The 14,414-nt window shown below is 31.7% G+C and overlaps 2 protein-coding genes across 6 annotated transcripts; one reads left to right on the top strand and one right to left on the bottom strand.

Annotated features, from left to right (window-relative positions):
- Window positions 1-266: 266 nt before the first annotated feature.
- On the top strand, window positions 267-4,043 carry LOC109862477. Of its 2 annotated transcripts, XM_020442545.1 has the most exons (4): window positions 267-2,314; window positions 2,388-2,703; window positions 3,047-3,482; window positions 3,714-4,043. In XM_020442545.1, the coding sequence occupies exons 3-4, from the start codon at window positions 3,143-3,145 to the stop codon at window positions 3,926-3,928; spliced, it is 555 nt and encodes a 184-aa protein (XP_020298134.1). In that variant the 5' UTR covers window positions 267-2,314; window positions 2,388-2,703; window positions 3,047-3,142; the 3' UTR covers window positions 3,929-4,043. The 2 variants fall into 2 exon arrangements, with proteins under 2 accessions (XP_020298134.1, XP_020298133.1); XM_020442544.1 differs by having other exon boundaries at window positions 267-2,703.
- A 4,913-nt stretch (window positions 4,044-8,956) lies between these two features.
- LOC109862479 (digestive organ expansion factor homolog) lies at window positions 8,957-13,956 on the bottom strand. Of its 4 annotated transcripts, XM_020442551.1 has the most exons (3): window positions 13,604-13,956; window positions 12,191-13,531; window positions 8,957-12,085 (listed from the first exon to the last, which is right to left on the bottom strand). In XM_020442551.1, the coding sequence occupies exons 1-3, from the start codon at window positions 13,620-13,622 to the stop codon at window positions 11,163-11,165; spliced, it is 2,283 nt and encodes a 760-aa protein (XP_020298140.1). In that variant the 5' UTR covers window positions 13,623-13,956; the 3' UTR covers window positions 8,957-11,162. The 4 variants fall into 4 exon arrangements, with proteins under 4 accessions (XP_020298140.1, XP_020298137.1, XP_020298139.1 ...); XM_020442548.1 differs by having other exon boundaries at window positions 8,957-13,517; window positions 13,620-13,956; XM_020442550.1 differs by having other exon boundaries at window positions 8,957-13,517.
- Between the last annotated feature and the right edge of the window lie 458 nt (window positions 13,957-14,414).

A 14,414-nucleotide genomic window follows, 5' to 3' on the forward strand; every position in this document is an offset into this window, starting at 1 on the left:
TATATACTTTATATATATATACTTTATATGTACTTTATATTTTGTCATTTCTTATTTAAAAAAATATATATATATTTTGTCGTTTTTAATTTAAACAAAAACGGTTTAAACAAATTGTTACAAATATTTATTTGTTGAAAAACAAATCTGCGCCAATCGATTCTACGAAAAAAATTATAAAGATTAAAACATTAAGAAAATTACGAAACCTGAAACTTTCTACGCAAGTTTTTTTGTTGGTTCGAACTTTTTCATACTTGCTGCATCAAGTGTTAGTCACAAGCTTTCTTTTGCACGCTTGTAGCACTCAATATCACGTTTCAGTTAAAAGATATAATTAATGCAAAAGTGTTAAAAAAGGTATTTTTTGCATACATATATGTGTGCGATTTTTCAGAATCCTAATGTACTAGGCAATTTTTAAGGCCAGATTTGTAATTAGCGCTAAAAAAACTACTAGAAACTATTCTTCTCATTTCCGTACCTGGCACGTGTCGACTAGTGTTAGTAATATATAAGTAAGAAAGAATTCAGATAAATAAATTGTTTTATAATTGTACAGAATACTCCGATAAATTGCTGGAATATATATTAGTTATCTCTTTTCACATCAACTTGTTTGTCTACAAAAATATGCAAACGTTCGGAAATTCAAAATATGTGTTTTGAACAACTTCATTAATTGAAAAATATAAATTTCAATCAAAAATGTACGCATTTTAAACAGAAAAAATAATTGCTCTCGGCTAGAAACGAAAGAAAGCATATTCTTGACGAGTAGAATAGAGGCAAGAAGTAATGATAAAACCTTAGAAATAAGTCGATAGATCGGTATGTAATGATTATCCGCTGTTGTCGTCGTATAATAAATGAAACAGGGTCAAGTCGATCCATTAGACGGCTTCTTCGATGTTACATCACACTCAACACTCGATAACTTCTGCGAGTCATTGCATATTGAGATGTATTATATTCATATTGTACATAAATGTACATAAACCTTTATTGCGCAAATTTTGTCCAATCCGAATCAAAATTTTTATTATGTTTATGCATAAACATGCTAAAAATTTAGATTCGACAAAACTTGTGCAATACAAGACACAGATGATTTATATACAATTTTTTATTCATTTACGTAAAAAGAGATAGATTTTCAGAATGTCGACAAAAATAGATCGATTGTTTAAGAATTCAAAGCGTAATATCTTTTTGTGTGTATGTGTGTGAGCACGCGCGCGCGCGTGATACTTTATAATCTAATAAAATCTGATCATAATTCTCCGAAACAATCATTCTCTCAAGATTCAAATCTGGTTTCTTGAGTATGAAACTTATATGTATCAAAAGAACAAACAGAGCACATTATGTTTGCCGAGGAAAAGATTGAGAGCCTGTGACATTGTAATGCGTTCTATTAAAATAAAGGCGTGTCTTCTTTTATAGAACAAATAAAAGATAAACTTGCGTCTATTCGCAAAACAAAATTACTTAAAGCAGCCGTAATTTTCTTCTTTTCTCTTGCTATTCCTATTTAACTCGCATTACATATAATTATCTCGTTGGGAAAAATGTTCTAGCAGCTTTCTCAATTTTATATTTCTTATTCGTATTTTATAGAACAATATTTCTGATCACACCATGAAAAGAAGAATTTTCTACGACAAAGATTTTTATTGAAGCTGAAAGTACAAGAGACACACAATTTTCATGCGTCAAAAAATATACTTCCATTAGCTGTGTTTTTCAAAGCTCTGTATGGGATAAAAGATCAAACCGCAACACACAAAAGAGATGTACGAAAGATAACACTCATCAAAGGCTATACGCAAAACTATAAATTTTGAGAAACAATGTTATTTATAAAAAAAAACACTGAGAAATTTATTATTTTAAATAAATAGTGCAAAAATAAGCAGTCAAGCGTAACGGACATGCGTTCTGTTGCGCACATGTGTAATGTTCTCGTAATATAATTTCGTATTTATTAGTTCCTGGACCTCGATTCTTGAACATTTTGCGTATACTAAAGTCTATAGTACATGTGACATTAACAGTAGAGTTTCGTATACGAAAGTTTTTCAAGAATTAGGGCCCTGGTCAAACGTGAAGAGCTAAACATTCTCAGGATTACGTTCCAAAATCCTACCTTGGTAACCAAAAACTATAGTACACGTGATGTGAAATATAGTATTTTAGTAACCAAGGTAGGATTTTAGAACGTAACCTAGCCTAGCCTTAGCCATAACTCAGCAGATCAAGGCCTTGGAGCTTGCGCATTGGCTTGCTGATTTTGTCAGCATGCAGTATAAAGGTGGGTGAGCTTTTTTTCCATACTTGTGATATACGGCGAGATACGTGTTTATCCACGGTGAAGTGTGCTGCAGGCGATACAGAAATAACCAAGCGGGAAAATACGCGTGTTTAGTCGCGTCATACGTCGGGAAAGACAAAAGAGAGTCGAAGAGAGAACCGATCGACTGTTGTATCTTGTATTGATTCCGAACACGCAATTCCTGGGCGAAGTTCATCATTTTGCGGAAGACACATCCTGTCTATGTAAATGTTTTCAGTTTTTGCAAATACAATCAAAAAATGTCCAAAGCTCTTGTCAAAGTTTAAGAGAATTACAAGGATAAGACTAGGAACATGTAATGCGCTGGAAATAAACGTGTGACGATCGGAGATGCGCCTAGGAATAAGGTATGTAAATATACTGGAAAGAATTGAAAAACAATCGTGGAACTAAAGATCGTGATCATAATTTATATTACATTTGTGAAATTCTTAAAATATTCGAAGAAATACTCAATAAAACATAATTCAAAATTAGGTTATTTTTACGTTTGAAGGCAAAATTTACTCATCTTTTTTTATAAGGAGATAGTCGTTTGAATTAACAGTCACGTAATAATTAACAGGTAATTAATAACGATTTAGAGAGACAATTAAAGATTTTTACAATCTCAGGGAGAATATTTCAAGCAGGACTGTGTCCGTACTTTTTGCAAAGCATCACACACAAACGTCTATCGTTTATTTTCAGTGGGAGAACACCCCCATTTACGATTTCTATCAAAGTTCCATTTTTCTTGTCTATTTGCGAGACAATGGCCAAGGTCTCGTCGGTCGTAATTTCCTGATGATGCAATTGCTGCAAAATATGAGCGCCCACAATATGATGGCAAGCATAGGTCGTACCTTGGGCAAAAGCGACAATAAATTGTCTACCACCAACGAGGTCCGTTTCGCAGGCGATGGTCGAAAAGACAAACTCTACGAACCGAAGCACAAGCAGAAGTTGGTGCGAGTGCTAACGGTGATCGCGTACGTCATATTCGTCAGCTTAGCCGCCATACTTTTATCCCTGTACTATACTTTTGTGTGGAATCCGAAGGACCAAGCAGTCAGAAAGAGAATCGACAAGCCGGAATGTCCCAAACCATCTCTCGACTTCCTCACGATTCCACCGATCTTTAACGGTAACAGCATTGATCAGAAGAAAAGAAGCAAATATTGTTAAAAAGATGTTTTGCGTAAAGATACGTAAGAATATTTAGAAATTCTTAAGATATATATGAGAGAAAGAAAAAAAGAGAATACATAAAAATGAAAGAAAATGTCAAAAAAAAATTTGTAAAATAATGTTTGCTCTCTTATTATGAACATTTTTTTGTATGCACGCTAATAATTTAATAACATTTTTTTCACAGAAACGCAGATTGAAAGAATAATTGCGAGATCTATGATGATAGATAATAAACAGCCGAATAAGGATTTATTAACAACACAACGACAGAAAGAAATTTCGACGGAAACCACAGACATCGAGGAAACGTCCGTGGAACTCACGCCGGTGTCGACAGCACGAGATTATCATAATAATTTCACTAGCGTCGCAAATGATGCCGTTGGCGACGTCACATAAATAAAACTTTTCAATTAAGTATTAAGATTGATACAAGCCAATGCCGCATATATAATTATATATGTGTATGTTTCCAATTATGTGTGTATATATTTATTTTCTTTCTTTTAACATGTAAATTAATATGTGATTCGACAAATTAAATTTAATTCAAAACTTTACATAAAATTGAAATTTAAAAAATTAAAATTAAAACAATTTAAAAAATTGAAATTAAAAATCTTCATTGCAAACAAAAGCACTTTGACCAGGAGTCAAAGCCGGATTCCTCGCATTTTGTGCAAATTATTTCACACATATAGATGCAAACCAAGCATTCTATGTAAATGTTTGAATTAAATTTACTTCGAATCTCCACATTGTAGTAATTTACACATTAAAAGAAAAATATATACAGGATATTTCTTCTCGATCATTTAGAATATCTTTTGCCGTTTTTGTAATGATACGAAAAAATATCAAAAGGAAAAGTTATTCGATTCAAAGGGGCAAATATTATGATATGCAAAAAGTTTTTCTTATGGTCATATTTTTTAAGATTTCAAGGTTATTGTCATTTTTTCAATGGAATAGTATATTTTTACTAATGTAGAGGATTGTAGTTTATAAGAAAAACAGATCTAACTGTATAAGATTTGTTGACCTTATTTGTTAAAGATAATCTCAAACATAAAAAACTCATATTTATGTAGGGAAAAACTGAATCAACACGTTTTCAATCATTTTTTTATTTTAGAAGATGTTCAAAATGATTAACGTTAATTTCCATACATTTTTGAATAACCGATGAATAAATTATTATTCTCGCACTTTCAATAAGTTCTGGGATGATGGCGATACATGTATATTAAGGTGACTAACCGTTTTAAATTACGAGAGACAATCCCAAATTTTAACTCTGCCTCATTTTACAATACGTCCTAAAATTTGTCCTAAATTAAAGACCTGATTATGAATTGTCTCTCTTTTTAGTACATGATCATTATGCAATATTAAAAATTGAACGATCAATCGCAACAATTATGGAAATATATAATGTTAGTAATGATGTAATTGATAATTTATAAATATCGATTACAAGAATTATTTAAACCGTTACGAATTAAAGCTTAGCTTGCTCAATTAATTAAATCTGATAATTTAGTGTTTAAAAAACATTCAGAAATCTTTTATACAATTTCCATAAATTATTTAAGTTCTTAGACGGACCATTTTAATAGAGAGAGAGAGAGAGAGAGAGAGAGAGAGAGAGAAATAAAGTATTTCTCTTGATCATTATTAAAAACTAAAATTAAATGGAATAGTGTTCAAGAAACGGTTCAAATAATGGGGAAAACATTTATTTATAAATATTGATGACAATATTTTGACGAAATAAAAAGAGTAAAATATATATGTTTCTGATAAAAAAAATTAATGATTGGTATGATAACAATAAAGAAGTTGATCAACGATGGCCGAAAATATTTTAACATGTTAATCAGCAGCACATTATAAAAAATTTGGTATAAAGAATTTGAAAGTAATCGTGGGATTTGATTTATCTCTTTGGTTTATGTCTTCCAGGAACAAATATCTTCGTCGAACAAGTTTTTCCTTATTCAACCAGTATAAACTCTCAAAAAAACAATTATTGGTAAAAACAATAGAGGCCATAATGTGTAAAACACAACTTTTAACTAACGTGTGAAGACTTGTGATTTTTTAGTAAAAAAACTCAAATATTATTTAAAAAATACATTCAGTGAAAAAGTACAAATTTAAAATGTGATCTTGTAATTTGATACTTTTATTTTGCAATATTAGGATCTCATGTAATACATTAAGTATATTTATTTACAAGTAAAATATAAAATATCAAAATTTATTTACAAATATAATATGTATTTTTATTAAAAAAATGTATGTATGTAAAAGAAAATTCTCCTTTTAAAATGTCCCTTCTCTTTGCTAGTAGTTGGTAACTTTAATGTACATGTACGTCGAATTCTTTCTTGCATATTTCCGTTCCGCGAATCGATGCTGGGCTTATGTTTACATTTGTATGTTCATGCGCTAATTGAACGGAAAGTCGACCAAACTTGGCGTAGCACTTTACGTGGTAATATGATATTAACAGCGCACAAAATGATTGTAGTATGTATCGCCAACAATGCATGTTGTCTTGGAAGTATGTTTACAAATTGGAAGTATGTTTACAAATATTCACAGTTATTTATTGAACTTCTTCACAGCATTCATAGCAACTTACTGAAAGTACGAGACGATCATTTATTTATTGTATTCAAAAATGTGTACAAGTTAACATTAATCATTTTGAAAACATCTTCTAAAATATAATAAATAAACAAATATTGGAAACGTTTAATTAGTTCAGTTTTTTCTTACATAAATATGAGTTTTTATATTTGAGATCATCTCAAGGTCAACACATCTTATATCGGTTGAATTTGTTTTCTTTATGAACTACATTACTACGTTAGTAAAAATATGTCATCCCGTTAAAAAAATGATTATAACTTTGAAATCTTAAAAAATATGACCTTGAGAAACACTTTTTGCATATCATAATATTTGCCTCTTTGAATTGAACTTTTGGTATTTTTCCCTATCATTACAAACAGATATTCTAAATGATCGAGTTAGAGGAAACATTCTGTATACAGGGTGAGCCATTTAAAGTGTTACAAGCTGTTATCTGTGAAAATACGCATCATAACAAAACATGCTTCAGACAAAAATTGTATAGTTTAGAGCCGGTTGTTTCACCTTCCGATAAATCTCAGCTTACTCGACAGGACAGGTTATTATTATCTATAGGATAAGAACCTGACTAGTGCATCTCTTACTCTTTTTTATTTCTACATATTTATCTGTTAGATACGACTTATACCAAGAGTGCCGTGTAATTTATCTTTTGGTTTCTGGTCATTTACCAGATATATAATTTTACCGACACGTGAAACAACGCAAATCAGAGTTTTAACCATTAGATAGATTACCTGATACTTTATCTGAAGGTGGAACAACTGGTCCTTAAAGGTTCAACAATTATATTTTTAAAGTCATATAAAGGTCACTATTAATATTATTTAATTATTTCTTAAATAAAATGCCCTACGTTTGATAGCAGATTCTTATAGCTGACATCGAGACGTTTCTAAAATGGTATAATTATTCACTTTTCCGTTAAGAACTTACTGATTTATAAGTCTTTATATTTACGATAATATTGACATTAGTCAAAGTGTATCAGATAATGATAAAGTGCAAGACTTAATTTATCTATTCATTTATCTTTCTGTATGTATCTGTATGTAAATGTTAGTGCACGTGCTTGATTAGCATGAGTTTCCTTGCCTCTCATGTTGAGAGATCTCTTGCCTTTACTTGGACACGACGTCACTCCCTACGTATAATTACATAAGTCTCACATACGGGATTTTCAGTTTATTGCATAGTGACACTCAGAAAGTCATGTTCTTTGTGGTCACCAAGTATTAAAAAAAAATATTCATAAGTAAGGTAAAAATTTAAAACCGAAAGATCCCTTAACTAGGGAAGCTATATGAAGATTCAAACTTTTAAACTGCTCTCCTCTAAAATTTGCGTTTTGGAGTTACGGGATTATACGTAGGGAGTGATGACGATGTAATTGGACATAGTGCAAATGGATAAAAATTTTAGACACTTTAATTAGACACATTGCATTTGAACACTATACAAATTTGGACACGCAAAAAACGTTCAATTGCCCTGTTCCTATTGTGTACCATTCATTTGAATATAGCATGCGTATACTTTTGTAAATGTGCATACCAACCATGGTGATACCAACTACATAACCTATAAAGCACAAACAAAAATGCATTAGAACTTCTATGCGATACTTTCGGTCGCATTGATTTTCCAAATTTTGTTATTTTTGTTTATGAGAGGCAAGAAAACTCACGCTAATCAAGCACGTACGCTAACATTTACATACAGATACAGAAAGATAAATGAATGTGTAAATTAAGTCTCGCATTTTATTATTATCTGATACATTTTGACTAATGTCAATGGTATCGTAAATTTAAAGACTCATAAATCAGGAAGTTCTTAATAGAAGGGAGAATAATTATGAAATATCCACAGTAAAGAAACCTTACACAACCTGAAAGATCCACGGAAGGAAGAAGAAGAAGAAGAAGAAGAAGAAGAAGAATTATATCATAATTATATAATCGGGAGAATAATTATATCATTTTGAAAACGTCTTGATGTCAGTTATAAGAATTTGCTATCAAAAGAAGGTCATTTCATTTAAGAAATTAATAGATGACTTTCAGATGACCTTAAAAATGTAGTTTTCTTAAAAAATTAATTTCATTTTTTATTATTTGATTCCCTTTAAACCATACAATTTTTGTCTGAAGCATGTTTTATCATGACGCATATTTTAGATAAGCTTGTAACATTTTAAATGACCAGTCCTGTACATATGATTGCACGGTATTTACATCCGGTATATTGATTTGTATCGACTTTAATACTTAGGTGATATTTTCGAGCTTTTAAATTGTAAAACTTTTCACTTTGAGTCATGATGAGCTAGAGTATGTAGATAGAATATTTAATATTTAATATTAAATAGTCTATTAGTATGTTTATAGAGAAACGGTTTTACTTCCTATGAACAGAGACGATTAGAAATCGTAACTTGCCTTTGCCAAACGAGACCCAGCAAACACAGAATATAACTGCTATATAATATAGAAGTAACAGCGTGATATACGTAATATAACAGCTCTAGTTATACTCTATTAACATCGATGTTATGTAACTTTGTTTTATAAATGTAATATAATTATGTTATATATCTATTATATTGCTTGTTATTAGCTGGTAATGACATTATAACTTTCATATAACATTTCTGTAACTATATAACAATTATATTACATTTTACTTACATGTTATATTCATATTATATAACTGCAATATACGATAAGTAGGAAATTACAACTAACATGGATGTTACATGCAACGACCATGTTATATTACTTGTTACATTTGTTTTATTACGACAATGTTGCTAATATATATCTGTGTTTGCTGGGAGAGAGATTTTAGAATTATTCTCCGACAGATAAATATATATTATAAATATATATATTATAAAAGTTTAGACGAATTAAAATAAGTTTAGAACGTTTAGTATTAGATAGTATTCTTTTCTCGATAGTAGAAAAAATAAAGTGACCAACAATAAATAACAGAATTATAATTAAAATAAATTTTATATATGTTTTGGGTAGTAATAGAAACTATCTTCCGATTTCATTAATGTTGACATATGTTATCAAAGTCATCCCTGAATAATTTGAACGTTTTAGACACCGGTCATTTTTAATTAAAAAGTTATTGACTTATATCTGCACATTGGTCTCACAGACCGACAAAAGTTTATTTGTTTGGAAGATCTGTGATAAAAGACTTAAAATGTTAAATAAAACTATATTTCCTGATAAATTTTTGTTTTATTTTGAATAAGTGAATTGGTAACTATTCTCTAGACGAAAGTCGGTCGTGACACCGCGCGCGGGTATAAGTGTTATGCTAAATGACATAGGTATAGAGAAAGGTTAAACAGAAAAAGTTGAAAACTAGGATGTAATTATTTGTCATTGGAGAAAGTCAAGTACCATTATATAATATCTAATGATTCACACAAGATGAGCGTGATAGTGGATTTTGGTTGTGTAGACTATCAGATAAAAGATGGATAATTGTTTAGAAAATGAACCATCTCTTACCGATTTCAATTATCTTGAAACATGTTGTTAAGGATATCATTCTGAACAACTTTTTTTATACATGTTACTGCCGCTCGGCTTTAGTGTTTGAATTATACACAAAAAAAGTTTCATAAATAAACCCTTTTTTCCAAAATCATATACATTTGAGAAATACATATTTCATTTGTATCATACACTATCGTATACGTGTAAACACCTTTCCCCGAAAAACACCTAATTTAATCCAATCTATAATGTTACTGTGATAGTAGCGTTGACATGCGATGTGCATTGTGACAATTAATGATATCATTAATAGCAACATAGATCGAGTAAAGTTTTTCGGAGAGGAAATGTACGAAGAACTTCTCCGTCTTCTCCGCTCACATGTGTACAATAATGCATAATACAAAATATTTATTTCTCAAATGTACACGGTGCCAAAAACTGTGTTTATTTATAAAACTTTTTTGTACATAACTTTTTAATAAGCAATGAGCAACGGCTAAAACTTTTTGGAACGTACTTAAGAGAATGATCTTTATAATATATGTGAAACAGAAAGTCATTGGCCAAACCAACCATTAAATCGAATACATAGTGTTAAAAATATTTTTATATACAAACAAACATTTTAATTAACAACGACCGACCGACTAAAACTCACAACATTATTTAAAATGACGACTTTGATAACATATAAAGTTAAAATGTATTTTAATTATCCAAAGTATTTTAATTATCCAAAGCGAGAAAGGGAAATTTTTGATAGATTCCGAGATATAAACATTTTTATGAAACGTGTAAGAAGAAATACATATACGTTTTGAACTTTAAAATCGCTCTCGTCTAAAATTACAAAAATATCTTATCAAGTTCTTTCCCTATGATATATCTCGGAATCTATCAAAAATTTCCCTTTCTCGCTTTGGATAATTAAAATACTCCATTTTAAATAACAAATAACATGAAAAACAGAAAATCGAGAAAAATTGACTTATCAAAGTTCTTCCCTTGTGGTCTTCATATGACAACATTATTGAGATCGGAAGGTGATTTCTGCATATTTACTACATTTTGCTCATATACATTTATTTCAATCTTTGTCATGAAATAAATACAAAAGTTTTATGATATTGTTTTATGATATAGATGGTAAAGTTATAAATGGTTCGTAAAACTTTTTATTCATTCAAGTTCTCACTAAATACTGATAGAAAATTCAAGACTTTTTTTAAGTAATTAGTATTATAAGAGAAGAAAAGCAACTACAAAGTAAAATTATAATAGCAATTTGTTGTAATTTTACTCTTATGACTTTGTATAATGTGTCATAAAGGAAAACTTTTATTAGATATTTGTGTAAATTTTGTATGATATTAATAAAGCTTCTATATTAATTAGATATTTACATTCAATATTAATCGAAATTGTAACCTATATAATTAATTGCATTAAATAGACATTCGATTGATGGTGTGTACTTTGCTGTCGGATTCTAACATTTGTACGGCCCGTTTGTGACCCACAACATTAGCGAGCGCTATGACGTCAAATTTGCTGTAAATGACGGTTACCGACATGTTAAACGATGTGCCGGCATGTGGATTCTGGTACATTCTGTCCATCAAGTTGCACATTTCGCTATAAAAATGCGGATAAGTGGGCAACTGGTAGAATATAAGGTGGCGAATACCCTTTATTCTTGTCCTACGCCAGAAGTGGCAACGTTCCGTGTAGAGAAGAAAGTGCGCGTCACTGTGGAAGAACATGTCTCGCGCTCGGGCAACCTTTGCATCCTCTGTATATTCGGAAATTTGCGCAAAGCTCAGCTTTTCTTTCATCAGGCGATTCCGCAGATATAGGAAGTCATAGTAGCACGGCACATAAATCAATGTATGGTTATATATCGGGTCTGTGTACTGCGGCAATATCTCTTTTAAGAAGAAGTCCAGTCTGTTGTCGATTGACTGAAGTAGATCAGAGGAGTCAAATCTGCGGAACACTTGCGGAACCGCGACAGTTACCTGACGAATCGAGCCTGGTTCTATCACGTTTCTCACTTTCACCTTGCCGGCATAGTTGAAACAATGTTTGATCGTCAGCGTGTTTATTTGAGGTTGCTCGACACTGGAGAAAATAAGTGTCTGCCTGTAGTATTTGGTCCAGCCATTCACACACCAACTTCTGAGACGAGAATAGTTGATATCGAAAAACTTTTTGGGTTGTAGATGCATGTAGTCTAACACTTGGTGCAAGTGATCCCAATTTTGCATAAGAACTACGTCAATCTGATCCATGATTAACAATTCTATCGACGCGAGAAAATCGTAATCTCTCTCTGTTTCACCTTCTGCACCCACCACTCTTCTGAGACCTAACGGTGAACCGATTATGATATCAGACGAATAAAAATTTGTGTATAACTTCAGGGTTTTCTTAGTGATGGCCATGCCAATCTTGAACTTGTCATCAATATTACCTTCCAGAGTCTGCTTGTAATCTTGCGGTTTAAAGTTTCTCTTGGGTATCATCAATTCGTTTCCGGTGAAATCTTCCATGAATCGTAGCTTGTTGATGACGGAGCCGCCTTTGTCTTCACCGAATAAAATCGAGATAAACATCTCTACTATTTTCAGACAAGAATGTTTAAACGGTACTATTATGAGAACTTTTGGCCTCATTAAACCTTGATCTCTGTACTCATCTGGAACTTCTCCCATGCCACTGTGCTTTGACTTTGCTAACTTCATATTATGATATAGAATATTCATTTTAGTTTTCAATACGTGATTAATTGCATGGAGACAATAGATGAAAAGTATTTGATTAGCATTTGAATACGTTCTTTGGTTATAATACAAATCTTGATAATTGTTTATCACTGAAAATAATTCTTTTTGAAGAGGAGTTAAAAGTGTTGAATTCTTTTCTATAGTATCTTTTATATTAATGTGATTAGCTTTGATTAAATTGTTTTGAATCTGCGATTTTATATGCAACTTCTTCCAATCAACATGTTTGATTAAACGTGGAGGTTTACCATAATTTGTATATTGTTTCTCATCATCATCCAGAAATTGTTTTATTTTTATTGATTTATTATTTAGATCAATAGCAGGTTTTGGAATTTCACACATCAAATATCTAAACATAGGCCATTTTAGTATTATATTTTCTGTGATCTGGGGTGTTGTAGAAACTGCTTTATGTAATTCATCATCCATATCATTATGCAAATGTAAAAAAAATGGATCATCCAAATAATCAGTATTTTCTTCAGCAGTCTCTGTATCTTCAAAGTCATCATCTATCTTTCTTCTCATAATAATTTCTTTATCTTTATGAAAGGACTCATCATTGTTCTGCACTTTAGATTCTTCATTCTTCTCTTTGTTACCTTTTCTGTCTTTTAATCTTTTAACTTCTTTTTCTTTTATTTTTCTTTTGCGTCTTATCTCTTTGTCCATATCTAATTTATCACTTTCACTTTCTGAACTAGTTATAGTTGGTTTGTTAAGATTGTCCAGTAATCTACCATCATCATAACCTGCCATTGCTAACCAGGCCAACTCAGGATCAAGTACATCATCTCCAGAACTCTCTGCTTCCTCAAGTCGCTCACGTATCTTTTCTTGTTCCAATATCTGTCTTCGAGCTTCAATCTCTTCGTTTTTTGTTTTACGTTCTTTAATATAGAAGGAATTTCTAAAGTCAAATTTTTCCTTTTGCTTTGGTTTTGACCAATATTCATTGAACTTCTTCTTTTTCCCACAGAATGATCGCTTTCCTGGAGCCATTGCTTGAATCTGCATGAATATTGCTATTAAACTTATTAAGCAGAAACCATGTATATCATTTGTATACGTAACTTAAAAATGAAAGTTTGTAATACCAGATAATAAACTTGCCATTGTCAAGGTTTGGTGTTTTTCTTCTTCTTTGCAATTATGGCTATGTAGACCTACTCTGTTAGTCCATACGCCAGTCTGTGTCGGTCTGTGTCTAAATGTAAATTATTCCTTGAAGACGAATTGGTGTGGGGACACCAAATCCTTTCCAAAAAATCTGCGTCACTTTGCACATGTGACCAGAGTTGCAAGATTGAGCAGAGACACAAGGTCTGTTCTTTTTAACTGAACTTACTAAACTAGTTCAGAGTTTATCTTTTTTCTTTCAATGTGGAATGAAAAAGATGAACTCTGAACTAGTGCGATCAGTTCAGGGCTGCGGTCCGAAATACGCTCACAGCGCTATTAGCGCGTTCAGGATCGGTCCGATTCGCTTCGTGAGCATGGTGGAAGCAGAAAGAAGCCTGAGGGCGATGTCCCATTGAGCGGAAATCTATAGCGGAACGGAATGTGCGGAACCGGCTCGACCAATCGTAATCACAGAAAAAGCGAAGGAAAGAAAACGGATTGGCTATGATTGGTCGAGCTGGTTCCGCACATTCCGTTCCGCTATAGATTTCCGCTCAATGGGACATCGCCCTGAGAGCGGCCACGGCCATAAGGCTGTGTTCAGTTAAACAAGATGGAACGAACTAATGCAGGAAATGCAGGAAATACAGGAATTGGAACTAAAGAGCCGTCTACAATGGAGAGTTGTAGGTTGTAACAGTAAGAAATTGACCAATCACAGACAAAGTACAGAAGAATAATCGATTGTGATTGGTCAATTTCTTACTGTTACGGCCTACGACTCTC

The sequence above is a fragment of the Pseudomyrmex gracilis genome, unplaced genomic scaffold (genome assembly GCF_002006095.1).
Source record: "Pseudomyrmex gracilis isolate BER0280 unplaced genomic scaffold, ASM200609v1 scaffold_1828, whole genome shotgun sequence".
NCBI lineage: Eukaryota > Metazoa > Arthropoda > Insecta > Hymenoptera > Formicidae > Pseudomyrmex > Pseudomyrmex gracilis.

Bases quoted from the DNA above. Each gene is read 5' to 3' on its own strand.
- LOC109862477 (XM_020442544.1), top strand. From the start codon at position 3,143: ATGATGCAATTGCTGCAAAATATGAGCGCCCACAATATGATGGCAAGC. The intron at 3,483-3,713 runs GTAACAGCATTG...TTTTTTTCACAG, and splicing joins GATTCCACCGATCTTTAACG to AAACGCAGATTGAAAGAATA.